This window comes from Peromyscus eremicus, chromosome 22 (genome assembly GCF_949786415.1).
Source record: "Peromyscus eremicus chromosome 22, PerEre_H2_v1, whole genome shotgun sequence".
In the NCBI taxonomy this organism is placed as follows: Eukaryota; Metazoa; Chordata; class Mammalia; order Rodentia; family Cricetidae; genus Peromyscus; species Peromyscus eremicus.
Genome location: NC_081437.1, coordinates 12,905,018 through 12,929,341, shown reverse-complemented (window position 1 = coordinate 12,929,341; position 24,324 = coordinate 12,905,018). Strand labels below are relative to the sequence as shown.

General features: G+C 39.8%; 1 protein-coding gene across 5 annotated transcripts in view; it reads right to left on the bottom strand.

The window, feature by feature from the left end:
- Positions 1–24,324, bottom strand: part of Slc8a1 (solute carrier family 8 member A1) — a 332,595-nt gene that overhangs the window by 293,167 nt on the left and 15,104 nt on the right. For all 5 annotated transcript variants that reach the window (XM_059248261.1, XM_059248257.1, XM_059248260.1 and 2 more), the window contains exon 2: positions 18,456–20,285. In XM_059248261.1, coding sequence (XP_059104244.1) covers positions 18,456–20,254 — 1,799 coding nt within the window. In that variant the 5' untranslated portion in view covers positions 20,255–20,285. The remainder of the gene's footprint in view (positions 1–18,455; positions 20,286–24,324) is intronic.

Here is a 24,324-nt window from a genome sequence, read left to right as displayed (position 1 = left end):
CACATGGCCTGATTTCAGAATCTATAGTCCAGCTAATACTGTTTATACTGCACAGGTTGCTTAGTATCTTCTAAGAATGTATCAATTCCATACAACTGCAAACACAGTCTGTAAAAGGTTATAATCCTGTTGATGAGGCAACTTTGTGATTCTGATGGTGTATTAGCTAAAGTGTCCATATATATTCAGTTTTCACAAATGTGCTGAATCTTAATCTGGAGAATACAAAGGCTGTTCTGTTTTACAGAGAAGACATATACCTACTTTATAATCATCCACTTACAACCATAGAAAGTATATCAGACACTTGATTAAATGCTAAGGATAATAATAATTATTATTAATGATGATTATAACAGTCTTGGCCACCAATTTAACACTACCTTGGAGGGGGTAAGCATGCTCAGTGGGAGCTGATTCTAGACCACAGGAAAAGTGTGCTACTTAAGTGCAATGAGATTTGGTCTGCTTCCTTGCTAGCATATGCTCCTTAGTTACTGCCTGCATCAATCAAACACAGCACAGGCAAATTTATTGATTTCAGTGGGAATTCACTGGCTGATATGTTAGATATACGCAAACCCATAGCTGCAAGGACTGCAAAGGCATATGCCAGTCATGATGAGAATTCAGAGATTTACGACAACAAGAGCCATCAGGAGTGATGGACACAACAACTCTAGATGCTCACTACTGAGAAGCACTTTCGTTAATACAGCACTGTAAGAAGATCCAGTTAGAGTTGTTTGGTTTGGATTCTTTTCTTTTCTTCCCTCCCTCCCTTCCTTTCTTTTTCTTTTCTTTTTTTTTTTCCAGACAGAGTTTCTCTGTGTAGCCCTGGCTGCCCTAGAACTAGCTCTGTAGACCAGGCTGGCCTCGGACTCAGAGAAATCTACCCTCCTCTGCCTGCCAAGTGCTGGGATTAAAGGAATGCACCACCGCTGCCCAGCCTTTTTTCTTTCCTTTACCTCTCCTCTTCTCTCCTCTTTCTCTCTTTTCTTCCCCCTTTCTTCCTTTTTTACTTCTTTATTTGTTTGAGTCAGGGTTCCACGTAGCCTAGGCTGGTCTTGAACTTGCTGTGTAGCCTAAACCAGCCTAGAGCTAGTTTAGAGCTCATATAGCCTATGCCTTACCTCTGATTTGCTGAGATTTATGGGTATGCACCACCACAGTCACCTCTTTTTAAATTGTTTAGTGTGTGTGTGTGTGTGTGTGTGTGTGTGTGTGTGTGTGGTTCACATGCCTGAAGCATAGAGGACAACTTGTAGGAGTCTCTCCTTCCATTGTATGAGTTCCGGGGATCGAACTCAGGTCAGCAGTATTTACAGCAAGCGCCTTTCTCCACTGGACCATCTTGGCTCCCTCTAGTCCTTCTCTCATTAAAGGAAAGTGAAGAACGGTCAGAAGCCACTAGCCCTGGTACTTTATATTCCATATTTGTTTATTTCCCCTCCTGAAGGGCTCATTTGAATCACAGTGAAAGCATTGACATTTGGTAGCCTGTCTGAGGCCCTTGTCTACATAACAACATCACTGCACAGTATGATACCAACCAAGGTCTTCTAAACAGAAGGGATGATACCTGTCAAGAAGTTTCATTCCAATGTATTTTGTTCATGAGGCAGAGATTTATATTTCTCCACTGCTGGATAAATACATAGACATATCGAGGGTGTCCACGGAAGATATATCATTTATTCTTGTACTATAAGCCAACCATTTGCAGGTACATGATATGCTTCACCAGGAATAATACAGGTTGGTTTAGCACCTAGTAAATGCTACAGGAATTCATTTCCTGAGCACCATATTTCCCATCAATTGAAAAAGAAAATTCATGAAAGTATGCAATTAAAAATAACTTAAGATATAAATGGCACCTTAATGATCTAAACAATCTAGAAACAGAAAAGTAGTTGCATAATTTCTCTGATGTAAAATACTGTTCATGCCCCTCAAGTACCTTACCAAGCAAAACAGAGTGATTACAGAGCTACTGAAGACAGGTTGCATTCTTTGCTACGTAAGTGTTGGGTTTATTGGAAAACAATAACCTGTTTTCTAACAACTTCTCAACCAAAACTCTGGGAACTATTGATGTTCTAGACACGGAGATGTCTAGACATTGAGGAAGTAAAATCACCTGCATCCATACATCAGTTCCCTCAGAAGACATAACAAAAGGTTTGATGGGACAGCATGTCTGACCCCTGCCTAAGACCTTGAAACCCTTACATGGTGCTACTTACCCATTCTGCCCAATAACATTAACACTGTGGTCAATTGAAACTTTCTGGTGTTTTACTTAAGCAGAGATCCAGGTTTAATTATTCTAATTATGTGCTTCTCTGGTTAAATTGCTTCTTCCTTGTGCTAAATTCTACACTGTTTATGCCTTAACTGACCTACGACTAAAAAAAAAAAAAATCACAGAATAAATTAAAATATTTAATTCCTCAACTATTTCTGTTCACCCATAAGTTTATACTTAAAATAACTATTATATTTTAGTTTCTTGAAAGCCTATTTCTTTTGGGTAAATTTTACGATATTTCTCCCATCTTTTGAAATCAATAATCATTATTTGTCATGTGTAGATAAGAAGTTCATATATGTACTATGAAAAATAGAGAGCTAACTTCATCTTAATTGGGTTGGCTTATGCCTAAAGACAAATAATGTTCTTTCTTTCTTTTTTTTTTTACTCAACCCTGAGAAACAATATTAAATAGAGACCATAGAGATGACCATTCTTAATAAGTTAATAGGGAGTAATTGGGGGGCACTTTGAAGGGTGGCAATACTGGGGAGAACGCACTCAGACTTATGCCACCTAGATACCAAAAAGCATGGACTGTATGACTGGGACACTTGTGGTAAAGGGGACTAAACATATCTAAGGCCAGGACGGGAGGAAGACCTATGGATCACATGAGAAAGACTTTAGAGCAGGGGTTCTCAACCTGTGGGTTCGAATCCCCTTTGGCAACTCTCTGTCTCCAAAAATATTTACCTTATGATTCAAAACAGTATAAAAATTAGTTCTGAAGTAGCAACAAAAATAGTTTTAGGTTGGGGGTCACCACAACATGAGGAACTGTAATAAAGGGTCGCAGCCTTAGGAAGGTTGAGAGCCGCTGCTCAGAGTCACAGTAGCTTAGAAACATCCATACTTCTCTGGGTTTGCACAAACAGCAGCAATAAGAGTAAAATAAGATAGGGCGAGGTCAAGGGGTCTAAGATACGGTGCTGAATAACTGTCTTTTAGGACTATTAGGAACTTCAAGATTTTTCTTCCTCAAAGAACAGAACCAGAATTGCCTACGTAACCATTGCTCCAGAGGCAACCACATGCTCACAGTCTTACAGACCTGCTGAAAGGACAGCTCTACCATTTCCCCAAAGACTTAAAAGGGAAAAAAATCAATTGTTTTCATCCACATCAGGGGGAGGGGAAGGAAAGAAAACTGCCAACATGGTCTGACTAGCAAACCGCTGGACCTGTGGTTTAGGCGTAATGGATCGCTCTTCCATTCTGCTCCATCTAATTAAGCTGCTGTATCCATCTTTATTCCAGCACACATGTTCACTACCAGGTTCTAGTAACGCATTTCTCAATAGGTTCACTTAACAAAAACAGGATGTGGGTGGGAAAAGCTGGTGGAGAGAAACCTCAAATAGGCCGCCTTCAATTTCTGATGGCGGTTGACCCCCGATTATAGATGTCTCCAGATGAAAGGTGGTTTCTAACTTTCTAAGACTGCCAGCGGCAGTGACTGTGTACATTCCTTTATCATTGTAACTTCATAATTACTGATAGTGCCCCCTTGTGTGTTTCAAAGTGATCCAATTTAGAAATGTATAGGTACATTAAACACACCAATGGGAATGCTAATTTACATGGAATATTGAAAGTGTTTTGGAAAATTTTGCTGAATAGCATGCTGGGGTCACAGATAATTTTTCAATTACATGCTTACTGAAATTAACTAAGAAAGGGGTATTTAAGAGTCTCTGGTTTTGGCTTTTACTCCATTAATGGCTTATTTTTGTAAATTAAGCATTGAACATCATTATGACAAAGGGTAATTTAATTATTGAAATTACAAGTCAAATTTTCTCCTACTCGACTATACATTTTATTTGCTGCTCTGTTCTCTCCTCTCCACTCTCCTTTTTCTCTCATGATGGTGATGTTGAGATGGAAGAAGACCCATAGATCACAGAAGATCCACAGAGCACTTAACGCCTTTGTTTTCCTGGGGGAAAACTAAGCTACCAGGAGAATGACTTGTCCAGAGCAGCTGGGACAGTCACTGGCAAACCAGCCATCAGCAACTGGTCTGAAAAGACCAGTTGGCTTGGGCAACTTCGGACCCCAGAACATTTATTGACTTCTGTATTCCACCCTGTTTCCTGGATTACATTCCTCATTTAAAAAAAAAAATGCTTATGAACCTCTTAGCTGGGAAAAAAGTCACACAAAAAACTAGCGTCTTAAACACATGAATTTTCTCATGACTGAAAAGCTCTAAATTAAAAAGAGAAAAGAGGAAGAAAAAAATCTTATGAACTTATGAACTTATTAGGCCAAGTTAGAGTGGTGTCAACAAAACTGAACTTTAAAATGTCTTAATTTATTAATTTTTGCATGTCTTCTGATGATTATACAAAAAGGAGCCTTTCTGGTTTGGGTTTTGTGGTCTTCCACATGGCAGATTTCCACAGCATGAAAGAGTAAGAACAGCAGGAAAGTGGGATAGCCCACAAAGCACTGGGATAGCCCACACGGCACTGGGATAACCCACACAGCACTGGGATAGCCTACACAGCACTGGGATAACCCACACAGCACTGGGATAGCCTACACAGCACTGGGATAGCCCACACAGCACTGGGATAGCCCACACAGCACTGGGATAGCCCACACAGCACTGAGAACTCAGACTGGATTAAGCTGCATTAGTTCCTCTTTCAGAAATAGGATCAGGTGTGCTGAAGAAATTAAAGGTGGGAAGGCAGTGTTTAGAGACAAGAGTCTCACTCCAGAGCCCAGGCTGGCCTGGAACTTCCTATGTAGGCCAGGATATCCCCAACTCTCATGCAATCCTTGCTCTCTGAAAGAGCATGTCCCACCACATGTGGCTTTAAGGTAGTATTTTCAACACACAAAAATGTTTCTGTCAGTGCACTTGTTGAAACAAAATCAAAGAAGGCTCCACCTTTGAGGTGATCTTATTTCTCTTCTTGACATACATTTTTCATTAGATATGGGAGTTGAATTTGAATTTCTATTTCAATTCAAGAAAATATGTTCACTGACATTCCCATACAAATATATTCAAGAAGCAGCTATTATATGAACATAGATTGAACACACTGGAGCTATCTGCATGCAGATTTAATTTTACTTAATACAACAATGTATCTCTCTGACACACGTAAAAACTTTGACAGGATCATGATCACCTAGGGACTTCTTCTCAGGAAGAATTGACGTAGCAGGCTGCAGAAATCCCAGATGACCACAAAAGGAGGGGGGAGGCATGATAACTGTTCTCAGGCAGAGCAAATCAGATTTTGACATACTTTATAAAAATGCCAAGAGAATTGCATTGTTTTGTTTGTTTGTTTGTTTTAAGTTCTAAGACCGCGAATCAGAAAAACCAAAAGATGAAAGAGAGTGAAATGAAGGCTAGGGAGATGAATCCATTGGTAAGATGCAGGTCATGCAAACACACAAAACAGAGTTCGATCCTCAGCAGCCACTAAAAAGCCAGGCACAGCACAAGTGCAGGCACCAAGTGTCAGCCTCTGGGCTCCCCACATACGCACATAGGAAAAGGGGGGAAAAGACAATAAATTAGGGTTTGGGGGGCTAGGGTGCTTGAATTCTCACAACACTCATGATAATGAGGATTTATCATTTTATGCTGTGATCTTTTTCTTTTTTCTTCCACTAAGTTTGAAGCTGAAGAAAAAGGACACGCCAGTCTTGAAGTTTCTAAATTAAGCACCGAACCAGCCACCAGTAGCAAGGTAGTATTTTGTTTGTTTGTCTTGTTTCCCTGAACATACTAACAGATTAAAACATAGAAAGTTGCAAGGATCAGAGCTGGTGGAGGGATAAAGACAAGCTTAGCTAGTGTTAGCATCTGTGGACATGCTGAAGGTGTATGGCAGGTCACTAATGCCACTGGCGGGCAGCGTCAAATCTGGCTTGTGCCATTGGGGCCACTATTTAATTCTTTGAACCTACTTAATTCCTTTGTGTAAAAGTCTTTGTTGCTTCCATTTTTCTCTGTTCTCTCTTCGGGAGTCACCTGTTGGGGCACTACTAGACATTAATCACTGTAACACTACCCTGCCCTGAAATAGGATTGCTAATTCCTCAAAGGGTTGGTGTGAAAATGAAATGGAGATTAGAGACCTTGTAGCCAGCCAAGGGTTGCTACCAGAAAAGGCTCATCTCTGTCCTTTCCCAAGTTCAAGATTTCAAGTGGCCTGAGCTCCCTGGTCTGCACATAATATCCATCCTGCTTTACTCACTTCCTTTATCAGAACGGTGAGCTCATTGTAGGGCATACTGTTGGGGCAGCATCTTGTTATAATTGTCATCTTTCTCTGGAGTTACTGTTTTTGCTAGGCTAATAGACAGTTCAAGAACTTCTACCCTGAGCATAAATATATTCAAATGCACACCCACACACATGCACACGCACGTACGCACATGCACACGTGCATGCATGCATGCACATATGCACAAATATACGTGATTCACTAAATTCAAAGTGTTGTGTTTTAGGAAAAGGAAAGTCAAAAGATAAACACCCTTTGCCTACTTCCCAATAGCCTTTTTTTTTTACATTTAATGTGCATGGATAATGGTTTTATAATGCCATCTCTGCCTAAAGATTAGACCTCTGTAAACAACTGTCTGGAAAAGAGCTCAAGGCAATAATTACAACTAACATTACTTACTATACAGCAGGTACTAGATAGAGGAATTTATTTGAAACAGGGATGCCTATCCTCATCCCATAGATGACAAAATAAAAAGAAGCCCACTGACAGCTTGCCTGGAATATGTATGTATATGGTATATGCATATGCACGGCTATAGCTATATCTGTATATACGGTAAGCAGAATGAACCAATAAAATTCAGTAGACTGGGAAACTTAACTCTAGGTACAAACATACAGACCCACTTTAACAGCTTCATATATAAGAAACAATCTCTGATTATTCATGGAATAAAAGAGTTTAAATTGCTGGGTGGTGGTGCTTCATACCATGAATCCCAGCACTCAGGAGGCAGAGGCAGGAGGATCTCTGTGAGTTCCAGGCCAACTTGGTCTATAGAGCTAGTTCCAGGGCTACACAGAGAAACTCTGTCTTGGAAAAACAAAAACAAAAAAGTCTGAGTTAAGAAATTACAAATTACAGTGACCATTAAGAAAATTCTCTCCTTGAAAGTGCCCAGACCTACAGAGGACATTTCAAGTATTCATTACTATTTCTCCAAATGTTTCAGCTGTATATATTCCTGGGTAAATACATAGTCTTGCTACTCATTGTATCGTTATTGTATTGGTCTTTAAAACCTATGGACATGAGTATTATAAACACATTAATCAATACATCATATTAACATTCCACTATCCTACCTACACCATCCAAGAACTCACCCATACTTATGCTCTTTTTCAACACTACAGCTCAAGGAACTCTCCCCCTAATCTGCTGTCTTTCGTTTGGGATCTGCTTGGGCTCCTTCAGTAGTAGACCATGGTTTCCTAGGATGCTAGGCCACCTGAGCCTGAGATCCTGAAGCCACCATGCTCCAGCTTCTTAAAGTCCTATCATGTGGCTTCATTTGTTTCTGCTTGGTAAAATGATGCCATTTAAAGAAAGGACACAGATGGGAACCACCTCTGCTTTCCCTGGTAACACGCAGGTTTAGGAATCAATGTTGGAAGATGAATACTTCTCCAGTTCACTTTCCTCTCGGTTCATTATACTGTGAGACATGAATCCGATTTGAATGTGACCAATCGCTACCCTTCTTGTCTCTATCCGAGAGGGCAGCCAAACTGTGAAAGAGCCATCTGGGATGGGGACAGTGAAAGAGCAGTAGTGTGTGGTTCTCTTCCAAGGAAGAGCAGTCACACACAGGGTCCAGCTGCCAGACGTGGACAGCTCATCATCGTTGGCTCTCAGCCTGAACACCAAGGCAAGAGCCTTATCCAGAGGCACCGGGAGAGACAGGCATGCTGAGGAAGACACAGGGCACAGTTGCAGCACCGGGGATGACTACACACTCGGAGGGCTGTGTGGTTGGTTATTGTTTATCTCCTCTCCCAGACACAAGGTTCTTTATGGAAGGGACTAGGCTTTAGTCAGCTCTGTAGCATCTTGAGAGGAACTTGACGCAGACTAGGTGTTTACAGAACATGTTGATAGAAGGGATGAAGGAATGGGGCCCCAGCCCTGTCAGATTCCACTAGCAACTTAGGGTTTCTCAAACAGACTCAGGCTCAAGGACAAAATTTCTACTTATTGTCAGTAAATCAGCAGCGAGTTGCATTTCTGTTTCCTTATTTTTATACTGTCTGCTGTTTGGTGGAGCAGGAATCTGAACTAATTCCAGTATTCACTTCATTTTGATAATAGCTGGAATCTAATCAGGGCTGTATACTGTCTCTGTCTGTCTGTCTGTCTGTCTGCCCCTCCCCCACCTTCATTTCTCTTCTTTCCCTAATTACATTGTCTCTCAACCTTCCAACTCTTTCATCCTCCCTCTTCTCCCTTCTCCCCTCAACCCCGTCCTCTCCGCTGACCTCCTCCTCTTTCCTCCTCTCCTCTCTGCCCTCTAGATACACAAATCCCTGATACACAGTTATACCCATTAAAGGGAACAGTCCATTTTAACAATTGTTTCCAGCTTTGGTTGATGCGTCTGATGTGCAAGGCAGTAAGTTGTCCTTGTCGTGTTGGGACTTGGCTGTGTTTCATTGCTCCCTAAGAACTCATCTGCATACAATTATGGCATCATTGTACCTTCTTACTTCTTTTATTTCTAAATAAAAAATGTGTGTACGCATAAGAAAAATATATTTTTGTTGAAGGAGAAACCATTGTGGATTATTTTTTATAAAGGCTATAATTAACTCTGTTTATGAATGCTACCAATGGACTTGCTCCAAACAGACTAGTAATTTGCCCACAAAATTAAAACATAAAAGAAAACAAAGCTATTTCATCTAAAAATAGTTTTGCAGACATATGTGAATTTATTGAAGTATATGGAAGATGTCATTCGCTCATCATTAGAGTTTAAGTAATTTTTTTTCCTCGTTCTTGTCCCCTACAGAGAACGTAATTAAAAGCAAAGTGACTTGAAATGGGCCTTTACATAGTGTATCTAAGCTGGGTAGTTCCAGCACTCAAGTGGCTGAGGAAGGAATACTATGTATTTGAGGCCAGTCTGGGATGCATCATAAGACTATCTCAAATAAAATAAAATAAAAAAAAATATGCTTAAAAACAGAATTTGGAATTAAATTTGCATTAGAAGAACCATCATGAGGATCATCTATCATAAGAATGCTTTCTATCAATAATTTTTACTGTTAACTACTTCCAGGTCAGTATTCCTTCTTGGTAACATCAACAATACAAGGTAATAAGTATCTCCTATATTAATTCTCTGCATTCATTAACTTACATAGCCTTATACCATATTATAAACAGGAAGGCAAAGAAATACTATTTTGAGTGTGGCGAAAAGCTACATTCAGTACTTAGCCATATAAGGAAGTCAAATGCTACAGGGCCAGAACAAGGAATGTAAAAGGAAAAAAAAAACATAAACAAAAACTCATAATGAAGTTTCCCTGTTAAAATTAGGAGCAAGGTGGAATGAACACTGTGAGGGAAGAATGTAAGAATAGACATTAACTGGCCAGGGAAGGTGCATGGGACGATGTCTTTTCTCTATCCTCTTTCTTTCTAAACTCAGCCCATCACTGTTCTTCTAGGCTAAATGGAGATTGGGACTGTGGTAGCATCGCTCACTTGGTATGTGCTGAAGAATTCCAGAGAAGATGAATGGTCACTTCTGCTTCTTCCTTCTCAGTTGTTTAGACATGTGTTGCAGTTAGGGCTACAGCACCACAGTCACAAATAGGCTTATATTTGGGGTACAGGAGCCCCTAATGACAGTGCAGGCTTTGGGGTCAGGCAGGTCTGCAAATGAATTCTGCATTCGTACTAGCTATGAGAATTAAAGTGGTACATACATCTCAGTTTCTTCTTTCATACAACAAATACAATGACAGCACCTAGCAAATACAACTGTGAAAATTAAGTCAAAATGGCGTGATGCCTTGTCCTCAATAAATGGGGAATACTGTCACCATCACTACCACTTTAAACCTGCCTACCATAACCATCATAACTACTTCCTCTACCTCTCTCTATACTACACCCTCTGCAGCCATTACTACTACCATCAAATATGCAAAATCACAACTACCATCGTAGGACGTCTACTAGTACCATATCCACACCGCCACCACCTTTACCTCCACCACGGCCACTACCATCACTATCTCCACTCAGACCACATCTACCCTGATCCATGTCGACAACTTCCACTGCTGTCAACACATCCCCAACTGTCACAACAACCATGATCACCACCATATCCCAAACATCACCACCACAAACATACCCAAACTTGCCATTGCTATCACCACTTTCTTCTCCCTCACCAGTATCTCTACCACCAGCATTACCACAACCATCTTCATTCTATGCATAAACAAACAAACAAGCAAAAAACAAAACAAAACAAAAAGCCTAAATCCAAACATAAGTAGCTGAAAGTAACAAGGTTATGCCAGAACAAATGTAGAGCTAAATTTTGGGAAGGAATCCAAATTGAGGGATGCTCCCAAGTCCATCTTCTATCCTGAAATTGTAACACTTTAAAAATACTATTTGCAGACTAGGTAAATGGCTGAGTTTGTAAATGCCCGCTCTGCGAGCATAGAGCCTGGCTTTGGATCTCTAACCCTCACATAAAATGTTGGGTATAGGGTGCACACCTGTAACTCCATCACTGAAGGGTACAGAGACCAGGGGATTCTCAGAGTTAGCTGATGAGCTAGCATAATGGAAATGGTGAGCTCTGGGTTCCATAAGGAACTCTGTCCAGCATCTAAATGCATACTCATGCATACTCACATGTGAAATTACACACACAGAGAGAGAGAGAGAGAGAGAGAGAGAGAGAGAGAGAGAGAGAGAGAGAGAGAGAGAGAGAATGGGTGGCTTTAGTTTTAAAAGTTAACCTTCAGGAGAGAACCTCAGATCTCTCATTCAAAGCAAGCAAAAGAAAGAAAGAAAGAAAGAAAGAAAGAAAGAAAGAAAGAAAGAAAGAAAGAAAGAAAGAAAGAAAAAAAGAGAAAGAAAGAAAAAGAGAAAGAAAAGAAAGTCAGAAAATTCAGTGTGGAAAATACATTCTCAGCTACTTCACTGATATTTGAATTATCAGCAATACTGAAATTGTTCTGACATCTGAAAAACAAACGACCTACATTCTGCTTTGGGCCTGTCTTTGTCCCTTGCCTCCGTATCTTCAGTTGTCACAACAGAGCACAATTCCCGCTGCCATATTTGACCCAACAGAGATATTGTGAGAGGGAAAGAAAATATCATCTAGAGACCTGAGTGCTCAGGAGGAAGGCAGGAAATGAGAGGGCATCATTTATTTAGCCCCGTTCCATAGTATAGGCCCGTGAAAAGAAAGGGCCTTAGGGCTGGCTCAACCTTTGGCAAACAGATGAGTATTATGTAGGCTGTGTGTCCAGCCAGGAGAAGTAAAGGAGCTTTCCTATAATTCTACCCTTGTTCATGTCTCCCTCCCAGGTCTTCCTCTAGTTCTCCTCTGAGGCATTGTGGGATGTCAGCAGACAAAGTCCTGCCTATTCTATCAGCATCTTTCCTTGGGACCCCTCAGCTGGCTTTTTATGCCTTCCTTTGCTTTCCTAATGCCCGCCTGGCCGAAAGACACTGTTACCACTGCAAGGCGATGTAAGAGCTTCATGGCATCTTGTATCAGACGAGCAGTCTTCTTACATCAACCTGCGAACCCCATGCAGAAACCATGACAGAACACAACACAATGGGGATATTTTACATAAAAACGTTTGCAGTTCCCACAGCTTTACAGTATTACCAGAAGGCAGTTGTCCTCAGCTAATGAGGATGCAGCAACAAAATGAGGATAATCCATCCATCCTAGGAGCTGCCCCCTCAAGGTGGCTTCCTTCATAAGGATTAAGGGGCAGCATGGGTAAATGTCCTCCCAAATTAAAGTCAACCAAAACCAGTCCTATCCTTATGTGGTGGCACACAACTGTAACTTAAGCACTTGGCGGGTGTGGAGTCAGGAAGATCGGGAGTTCAAAGCCAGCTCTGGCTACATAACCAATTTAAAGCCAGCCTGAGCTACAAGTCAACCCTATCTCATAAAATTAAAAGAAAACAAACCAACATTGCACCTACACCAAGACTACCTCATAAACAATAAAATAAATCATTGAAGGCATTTCACTGGAAATCTACATTTTCATTAGAAGCTATAGACAACCATAGAGGGGGACTTAAGTGAAACCTTAGATTTGGTTCAAAGGGGTTCAAATCCTGGATCTATCCTTTCTTAGTACTGTGGAGTATTTCTACTCTCTTTGAGGTTCAATTTTTCATCTTCAATGCCTCATAGGTATTTGAACATTATCCTGATAAATGTATAAAAATTGTGAAGTACACAAGTCTCCTATGAAAAAGCCTTGGGTGAAGAGAGGAGCTCATGACTGAAACAACTTAATGTGTCTAACCTACAAAATGTCCTCATTTTCTATGGTAAAATCTCTTTCTATAACTATATTATAACCTCAGACTCTAAATAATTCTGGGGAAATGAGATTACACCACCATGTACAGCAATCTGGTTACATGGTAAAGAAATTCTTTGTACCTAATCAACTTAAGCTCTTAGCAATATGAAATTATAATTCTTTAATGTTTTGCCTATGACCAAATCCTATTTTTATAATAGTTATAAATTCATAAGACATACATATTCACACCAGCATCTTGTATAGTTATAATTTAGGCTTACATGTGGGATTGGCTCTAAAAAGGATAAATATTCTAGTCTGAGAGGATAATCCACTAATGCAGAAAGTCACTGAGGTGCTCAAATTATTCCATCTAAATTTATTACATTAGTAAATGACCTACGAAAAAATAACCACAAATAAATTAACCCATTCTTTCAATAGTTTGAATGCAGGAGATAAAATTACTCTTTTAAAAGTAAATTCTTCAGAACATGCCAGATTAAAGTCAGTGCATGTTAATTGTTCTTGTGTAAAGGTATCTATTGCAGTAATTTTTTGTCATTTCCAAATTGCTGGCATACACCTGTTGGTCTGTTTGGATCATATCAGGTTTTCTTGATATCTTTGCTTTAGCTGACTTATTACATATGGAGGTCTTAATGTATTACTTATTGTTTTTAGTCTCAAAACTGAATCAGCATCTCATATATCTAGGTTTATATCCCATGGAATCCCACACAGCAAGGTAATAATACTGGCAATATAAGTAACTAAAAGCACAGTTTTTATCTTTCTTGACATGCAATAATAGTAAGAATGGTAGAAGTAGAAGAAATAATAATAAGAATAATGTACAACTTATATAATATTAATGTTTATTTATTTTCTAATCTGTATTCAAAATGTATGTAAAGATTTATTTTTGGAGTGCTGTATTTTCTAAAATGTCATGAATATTACTTAGAATTAATAAAGTTATACACAATACCTAAAAATTTAATAATAAATTAAACTGGATAAACTCATCATTTATTACACTATATTATGTCTCAAAGTGCCCATAAAATGATATGCCAAGCTATATGCTAAGTAAATATTCCAACCATTTCTGTTTTCTCAGCTCAGCATTTTATTTATATATATATATATAAATAAATATAAAACAATAAACATCTTAATCTCTTAAATTATCTTCCAAAATGGTATTATTATTGGGCCACCACTAAGTAATTAAATTTGATTTGTATCTACATTAATTAATTAACCTTAACATTTCCCAGAACAGTTAAGCTAATAATAGATTTTGGAAGACCAGATTGTATTTTGTTATAATTATTTCCACTAAACTAGCATCATTAGAGAATAACCATCAGCCGCATTTTACATGTGTGGGTATCATCTCTCGACCACAAATCATACCAGCGCATTTTTAATTTATTTTTTTCATTAGCTATTAACATTAGACAGAATTCCCTACTGAAAGTTAAGATTGCTTGGCACAGGCTTACACTATCATTGACTGAGCTTATACAAAAGCATGTGCTTTTAATTACGTCCCTTAAGTGGATTTTTACAATATAGTTTTAAGAGTTTTCTTGATAATACATTTTATTAGATACTATGCTAACAATTATTACTTATCAGTATTTATACCCAACTGTATATTTGATCTTACAAAAGGTCAATATGAAACAACTCAAGTCATTTATATATGAGTATGAATGACTAGGTACAAACATTATTCCATTAAATATTCAAATGCCATCTTCAACACTTAAAAGCAAGACAAAGGATTGGGAGATCTAAGTGTTCTGACTGCAAATAAAAATGTTGGTACTTAGAGTTGAGGAGAGGGCTCAGTTGGCAAAAGGTCTGCCACACAAGCATGAAGACGTAAGGTTGGATCCCTAGCAGCATGTAAAAAGAAAAGAAAAGGTGGTGCACATCTGCAACTCCAGCACTAAGAAGCCAGACAAGAGACTCCTTGGAGCTCATTTTACAGCCAGACTGGCCAGTTGGTGAGCTCCAGGTTCAGTGAGAGAGTCTGTCTCAAAAAATAGAGTGCAGGAAGACCAACATTAACATCTGGCATCCACAAGCATATACATACACATGCAGATGCACCCACATGCACCCACCCACACGCCGAGATACACACACACACACACACACACACACACACACACACACACACACAGTTGATGCATTTCCAATAAAAACTACTAAATGCTGAGATAACAACATAATGTTAGACTGAATTATGTTCTCGGAACTGTTCGACATTTATGTAGATGTGGCTCCACATAATTAAAACACCATTGCTGTTATTACGACACTCCATATCTACATTTAAAACCCTTATCCATAGAAAAGCAATGTTCAAAAGGAACAGACGATGATTAAGATATCTTTAGTTCTAGAAATCAAACAATCAATAAAAGTATACTGCCTCTGTCTTTACCGATGATCAGCTTGGACCCTATTTCAACCATGGTTAATGGACCCATGAAATTAGATAACCTTTAAGTCTAAGCTTTGCTATGAATCTCTTTATGGTGCCTTGGAAAGAATAATAAATTCAGGCTTTGTGCACAGCATTAAACAAACAAAAAACATTTTTCAAAGCACTCAATGAAACGGCCTTGTGTCAACAGCCCCGTCTGTGTACTGTAGGTTTAAAAGAAAGCCATCTCTCAAAACCAAGTTTGCAATTGCATAAGCGAGAAACTCACCCTTAACAACAACCTAGGTTGAGTGCACACATCCAACTCCATGACATGATGAGGAAGTCCCTTTGCTCCGGATCTGACATGTGGACCTAGCTTTGGAGAACATCGTCTAAGGAAAGGAGATCCATTACAAAAAGAAGACGAGAAAATACTAGTATTTCTAAACTGCTGGGAAGCCAGCACAGCTACATATATTTAGTAATGCTTTTATTTCCTATGTTTCATTTAAGTTCTTGGTGCTTAGCTCGAGGCTAAGTCTTAGTCACACAAAGGGATGTGTGGAGCCAACATGCCTACTCAGCACCTGCAAATTCCTGGTAGCAATGAAATGCTACAAAGTCACGCTAAAACTTTTTTAAGATTAAAGTGCTTAGAATGTAGGGCCACACTTTCATACGCCTTTCCATTTTTAACATTTCTCCTTTCACTATAAATAATATAATCCAGTAAGAATTTTATACACTAGTGGTTGATGTATAAAATCGAGGAACTGCAGAGGGGGGGGGGGAGATATGCAGGCCCCTTAGGACCTGAATCTGATTCTTAGCACTCTGTAAAAATTCAGCTGGGTGATGAGCAGTTGTGAACAGAGCACCTAGGAAGTGGAGACAGGTGGATCCGTGGGCACATGCTTGCTGTCCATCCAACTGGTCTAAGAGTGCCTTAACCAGTGAACCACAGATGAGTGAAAGACTGTCTCAGAAAACTAGATAGAATGCTTCTGAAGAATGACACCCATGGCTGTCCTCTGTCCTACACACACACACACACACACACACACACACACACACACACACACAAAGGTACCAATTCTTATGAAGGTTCACCAGTTCCACTAATTCTTACAGATTTTCAAAGGAAACATCAATTTGTAAAGATGGAGTTTGTCATAGTCCTGCCTTAGCAAGAGTAAAATCAATTGAATTGAATGAATGTTTTCAGTGAATCTTGGCAGAATATTATTCCATCAAATCACTGTCAGTCAGAACTTTTGAGACCTTCTTCTACTTATGCCACCAAACTGAAGATTGCTTATCTATGGCTTGGTAAAAACTCCAGGTAACAGAGTCAACGGAGCAAGCTTAACTCCAGAAAGTACGGAGAAAGATGCTTTCTCCTAATGCTTTTCCCTTAAGAGAAAGCATCTTGTGTCAAACAAATGAACAAAACACTCACCAGCTTTGGCATAGTTAAGGGTTACCTTTGGAGTTCATTAAAATTCTACAGGGACTACGAGTGCTGTCCATAACTGAAGTCATTAGAAAATTTAGTGGGGAAGAAATAGCAGGTGGAAAAATAAAACAGAGGTGTGCTAATGTAGACATGATCATAGTCAATACAAGTCCCTGGAAGAGGTTTTCCTTGAGTGTATAAGATATCAATTTGCTACCATAGTCTATTTCCATAAAATGCATTTACCAATAAAATATATCTCAGTAGGTAGAATCTTAGCAACATAAAATAGATACTAATTCAAACACCACCCACCTCCATACACTACAAGATGATGAGCATAACCTCTCATTTCTTTAATTTCAATATGTAATTGAATGCAAGGACCACTTATTTCTATTGTACAACATCAAAGAAACCTAAGGACCCCAGAAAGCCCTACAAAGGAAATCTAATCCCTCTACCCATCCCCACATTTTTGCTTTCTTTTTTGCAGACTCTATAGTAGGGATGTCATTCTTGTTGAACACACACTCACTGTTCGAATTCGTTACCTGCTAGTAGCACAAACTTGAACCAGTTTTAGAATTCACTGCATGGAACATATTTTTCTTTCCTTAGTTTCCTAAATTGCCAGTGCTTTGATCAACACTGTTATTCATTATAAGGTCCTTGGATGTACTGTAAATACTACAATGTCCTCTCTTTTGTTCTTCCCTTCCTTCATTTTTAATCTTGTCCTCTTCAGGGCTTACTCTGGAGGGCTGAGTAAGGAGGCTAGGCAGGAGACCGTGCTCCCTCAATAGCAGCTCTTGATAGAACCATCATTTCATAAATGACTACTCAGTGTTCCCGCAAGGCAGCATGACAAGGCAAAGCATTACTAAGGAAGAGGAAAGAGTCAATCGTTTTCACCTCTTCATCTCTGTCCCACTCCTCACCTAGGAGAACGCTTGGTAGGAATCTTATTTCTGTCTCTGTTGTGTATCACTAGGGTAAAGAGGTTTGCATAATCACACAAAATAAAGCCAGATGAGGGAAATAAATAAGTAAATTGGAATCCCCTTGAAGAAGCAGGACTGATCATATGTCATAATTCAACATTAGCCTACAGGTATCATACACATATGCGTTATCATACACAATATCGAATAAAAGTTATAGAAACATTCAGTCAACCCTGGTAGCTGAGATATTCTCAGAGGTGTTTCATTTTTGGTCTTTTCTAGATTTGTATACAGCAATGGAGTTAGCAAGTTTTGTGATGTATTAAACATCTGTTTTCGGGATCTATGTGCTATGAATACACATATGTCTTCTACAGGATTCATAACAGAATAAAAATTTTCAACTCATCTCAAGTAATCTACTAGACTGTGTTACACATTTTATCATGCTCTACAATGTATACAAAACATATAAAAGGGCAAAAGTAAGAAAGTGAAATTAAGATCTTATGTGTTGTGCATATTGAAAAGAAACACCTATGAGAGATCTGTTATTTTGAAAGTACTATTACTCAATAACTGTGGTTTCTTGAATTCCATTTGTTAAAACAATGGATGTTCACATGCATAAAACTATTTACACACACACACACACACACACACACACACACACACACACATAAGTAACTTACACAATTTCATCGTTCTGGAATTCGAGCTCTCCACAGGTGTCCTCAAAGTCCTCTCCTCCACCTCGGGCCGTCCCTTCAATGGTTTTATAGGGAACGATAACATTTCCTCGTGCTCCAGAGGTTCTCAAAACCTTCACCTCCATGATGCCGATGCTCTCACTCACGTGAGTCACTGGTTCCTCAAACGTAAAGATGCCTGCATGGTCATCATCAAAAATGGTTACAGTTGCCGTGCAGGGTGACCCAAGACAAGCAAGGGAAGAAATATGATTGGCTTCCAGGATGCCATCTTCTGAAGCCTCAGAAGAGACTCTGACATTGCTCAGATGCACAAGGAAGTTTTCATCCTCTTCAAAGATGTCATCATCAATGATGCCGACTCTGATCTCCTTCTGGGTCTCCCCAGGTTTGAAGACCACAGTCCCTTCGGTGAATTCATAATCAGACCCAGCATTGGCTGTACCATCTTCCGTTCTGAAGTCAACTAACACAGTGTTGGTCAAGTCGCCCCCTCTGCGGATAATGGTGAGAGCCACAGTACCACAGTTCTCTAGACATTGGTATGTCCCTTGTTCAAAGAAGACCTTGCTGACTGGGTCATTTTCAGACCCTTCTGTGTTGACCTCATGCATGCTGACAGCCTTCCTTGCTTGGTCAGCTGCATGCCTCTTCAAAATGTTGCCAGCTCCAGTCATCAGGCGCGTAGCTTGAATCCGGTAAAAAGCTCGGCTTTTTTGCTGCTGACTTAGGACTTGATAGTTGGCTAATTCTATTAATTGCTCAATTTCTTTCTCTGGATGCTTCTGCTTAAGTTCCTTCAGGATCCTTGCCATCTCACGCCTCGCTTCCTCATCATCTTGGTCCCTCTCATCGACTTCCAGAACCAGCGCACCATCTAAGAAATTGTCAACGTGAGAGTTGACCACTTTCCCATCCATTTCAATTTCGGTTTTGGAAGCTGGTCTGTCTCCTTCGTGTTCAATAATCATCCCCCTCTGCTTGCCGGCCCTATACCGCTTGTAGACATACTTGTAAAAGAGAAGCCGCCTGTCTGCTACCCAAGCGAACACAACACAGATGGGAAAGAAGAAGAACGTAAGCAACCCTTCCCAGACCTCCACAACACCAGGAGAGATGACCGACAGAATTATATAAAGCCAGGTATAGGCGAAGATGCTCCAGGCTGCTGTCACAAAGAACACACGCAAATGCTTAATCTTCCTTGTCTCTCCATCGGGGACCACATAGACACAAAGTGCAATGATGATGAACATGTTGAAGGCAGCACTTCCCACAATGGTGCTGGGACCAAGGTCCCCCGCCGTGAAGTTATGGCCACAGACTTCAATGACTGACAGGAGAATCTCAGGAGCGGAAGATCCCAGAGCCATCAAGGTCAGGTTTGACACGGTCTCATTCCAGATCCTTACCGTAGTCTTGGAGGTCTCTCCGTTGGGTTTCTTTATGGTTATTTCCTTTTCTTGAGATGTGATGACTTCTATAGAGGACATGAATCGGTCGGCAATGATAGAAACTCCGAGAAACATGTAGACCATGGCCACAAAATACACAGTGGCTCTAGCAATTTTATCCCCAAAGGATGGGTCTTGGGGCTCCCAAATGGGCAGAATCACCCCTTTCTTACAGTAATAGGAGCCAGTACATTCAGTGGTTTCATTTCCTCCTGTTTCCGACTCTGTCTCCGCAGTTATACGGTCAACATGGGAAAACATGAGAGCCACCATAGCTACCAAACGAAAGCCCATTGAAACAGTCGGCGAGAGATGTAATCGCAGCATGTTGTACAATGTGACTTCCAAATGTTCCAACCTAACGGTAAAAAAAGGAGGTAGGAGGGGGAAGAAAAGAAATCACATAATTAGTACCTAATCATCATTAATAACTTGTTTGTATTAGTATATGTTTGGCCATCACAAAATCTCTGGGGAATCATTATTCTAAGAATCCACCAGTGACTAAACAATCTTCTGTAAAATTTACAGTTCAATCTCTCTGTTTGTGGATTTTCTACGTATAGTCCCATTTACCAAGCAAAACACACAATTAACTTCCTGGAAATGACAAGTCCCATTACAGTGTAGCTCTATTGAGCACACACTGGTGCATACTAACAGTCAACAATAAACCAAAAGCAAAACTTTTGAAGCATTAAGTAATTTCTTCCTTGTTGCTCAAGTGGATTTTCTTTTACATTTGAGTTAGTACATTATCTTTGGAAACTATTTCATTGACAAAATCACCTTATTAAGATTCACATCTTGAAACTCAGATTCTGAAAAAAATCTTCTGACTATAAGGCATGTTGATTATCTTAAATTTTGGAGTGCACCTTTATTGTGTTTTGTAAAATCACATCCCACTGCTCCAAGCTTCCTTGGAAACAGAGAAATCTTCAAGCTTGCTGGCAATCAAAACTCAGAAGTATTTGTTCTTGTGAGGGAGAATATTCTGCTGAAAATGCAGTATCCCCACATTTTAGGTACAGTTTTTACAAGCATGCTTTCATTAGAGCACCCGTTCCCCTCAATTTCAGCAAGTGGGATCTCTTGATAGACTGTCAGATGATCACATGGCTTTTCAAGCACAGCTCTCCACATCTGGATATACAGCCTGCTTTGGAAGAAGCCAGCATTGTGCAACAGGAACAAGAGATAACCAGGCCTGGACTGAGCTGTGTGGAAGAGCCTGGAAGGCTGTGAATTAGCCACGAAATGTTCCTTCTCAGTGTCAATGTCATACTTTCCATGGTCATTCCAAAACACACATTCATTCTATAACGGGCTCAAGTGACCAAAAAAAAAACCAAAAAACAAAAAAAAAACAAAACAAAAAAAAAAAAAAAACACAGGAGTAATGGTTCCACCTAAATTAGCTCACATAGCATAACAACTGTGGCCACAAAGTATACATATGATGAAGAGCTCTTGGCAGTTAAGGAGGTGGCAACAAGTCACTGAGCAAGACAAACAATGGTAAAAGTGAAGTTGTCAGCTGGGCCACCAAGGTCCTAAATTCACCCACTGGCTCATGCAAAACTCAGCTGAAACTTTGTATCATCTCTGCCTCCAGGGCCTGGGATTTGGGGTAAACGCAAGAGAAGGTCTCTAACAGTCATCTGGAATGGCTCAGGGAAGGACCATTTATGGCATTCACAAAGCATGGATAGAAAAGAAGTCCTAGTCAGAACTCTGTGTCACCTGTGGAAACTTAATTTAAAGTCAGTGTGGCTGTAAGCCACTCCACTTTTGCCTATGTTTTCTGACCCATGTGTGTTATGGATGGTTGGTGAAGAAAACCACAGCGAGGCCCAAGAGAATCCCTTGCCCAGCATGTAGCAGCAGACCCCTTGGATCCTACTGTAGCCAGGAGTCCCTTCTAGCTCATAACTGATGAGTTTTTTTTTTCAAAACATTTCTTCCACACTAAAGAAGACCTGGTTGTGACATCAGACATCTAATTTAAATAAAAGGCTGATATATATATTCAAAGCATGCAAAAGTTCCTAATCAGTCTGTCCATATGTTTAGTCGTTGCAGGTCTTGTGTGGATTGGAGAATCTTTGCCTACAATGAAGTGACATTCAACCAGCTAGCAAGAGGAGTGAAAGATCTAATTGAAACTTGTGGATCCACTTAGGCCACAAACATTTGTTTAATATGAATTTCACAATCATGTCTTCTTTCTGTCCTGAGGATTCACAAGAGACTAAAACATGAATCTCCATCTTCATTCATTCATTTTTTAATACAGAGGTAACAAAATAAAAAAACAAATACTGGCTATTAAAATATGTCATAGTGGAGCAGAAAAGAATTAATTTAAGAACAGGCTGCTTGTATACTGATGTGTATACAAAAAATTCATGCCTGGTTTTATATTAGGTGCTCAAAGATGAGGTAATACTTGAACAAAGTCCAAAGGGAAGAAAGAGATCAAGCCTTGTAGATACCTACATGAGGAGGGTTCCAGCCAACTTCAAATGGTAAAGGGCCTAATAATAACAATACTTGGCTCAGTGTGTCTAGAACCACAGAGATACCAGTAGGGTGAAAGCAGTGAATCAGACAGATAGGACTCCGGAGAATGGAGGTATCGGCCTTGATAGGAATGAAAATAGATCCTCTCCAAATTACTGTCAAATCTAGCACTCCACTTTCCATACTTCAGTCAGTATGAACTTCTACAAAGAAAGAAGATATTCTCAACCACCTTAAAATTCCTTATTGGTTTTCTCTTGCTTATTTCCCTGTAGTCAGTGACTAAATGCCTAGGGTCTGCTGAAGACCTTTTAGGATCTGATCTCTCTGAGTTCCAGGATGTAGTTTTTCCTGCTTGCTGAAAAGACAACACTGGCTTATCTCTGAGCTATTACAGACTGTTTTCTGTGCCCCAGACTAGCCATTTTTTCCTACTGAGCTTCATATTTTTTAAAGCACAGGAGCAACTCATGGACCACTTCCTGAGACTAAGACTTTCCATATATAAACAGTGTTGTAACCATCATGCTAAGTTATTTATATGTATCAATTATTTATAATAGTTACAAAAACCACTTCTGTGTTATACCCTGCTAGTGTTAAGGTTTCCATGACAACCTAGGCAACTAGCACCCCTCTGGAACTTTTTGGTACCCTGACAATTGCTCTATGTTAAAATGGGCTAAATGAAGCTTAGTCAGGTTAACTCCACATGGAAAATATAACTCTGTTTCAGAGTGGGTTAACTGAGGCATAGGCAGGTTAGTACTTGGTGAAAGTCATACATAGTGAACTCTTAAATGAAGATTAAACCCAGATCTGGTTTAAAAAGTAATATCATTATCTTCTCCTTGATAGTAGATAAAGCACTAGTTGACAACAGTTGTATTTCTCCTTGAACTAGCCCTGCAGAAAACCCCTTGGAGTAAGGAGGACTGAATTAGCATCAGTCTTCTGGAAGGTTCCCAGCAGCCTGGATTTTCCTCCTACGGATTAGACACTGAAGCAGACAAGCATCAAGGACAGCACAAGAGCTGGCATGTTCCTAGAGACAGCTGCCCTGCACACCCTAGCCTTTAAGCAATTGCCTGGCAACCACTTCCTGTGTACACTGTCAGGGCAATCTCAGGTCCGCCAACAAAAAGCTCTGTCCGCCATCCCTGCTGTAGCCCATATCTGACACTGTTCTTAGCCCGAAGGCTAACGGATGTAGAAAGGCAGGTGGAGCTGTGCGAATCCATCATCATGATCCGCATCAGCAAAGACAGAGGAGGGGCAGTGAGGGGCTTCGGAGGTGACCTAAAAATATCACAGTGATTTTCAAAAGGGGACAGTTACAATAATCTGTGAAATCGGCAGCTACAAAACACTGAGGTAACTCGTTGGCAGTGATGCAGCTGGAAAGAACTCTCTGGACTTCAGTTTCTGTCTCCATTAAATTAATACCAAATGCAGATACTCATTAGGATGTGAATAGGTGTTAAATAGGAGGCAGTTCCTTTCCGGCACCTATTGTCTCCCTTCATCCAGGGTCTTTTTCTTCATCATTTAACTACTTCTATTTCATCCTCCTTACACACATTGGACATGCTTCCATAGAAATTGAACAGGGAGATAATCTAAGACCACAGAAAAGCAAATATAAATCTTGTTTCCCTCCAGAATTTCTTGTATTCTTGCTCAGTCTACTGAATACTAGCACAAGTGTAGGTTGATTATGATGGATTCAGATCAACTATAGCCAAGGATCACTTAGAAACATCCATTACATCATCCAAAATTGTTCTTAGTATTATGTGAAGAATATCTGGAGTATTTTCTATATACTGCCTATTTTAAATGAAAACAAAACGCCAGTATCACATACAGGT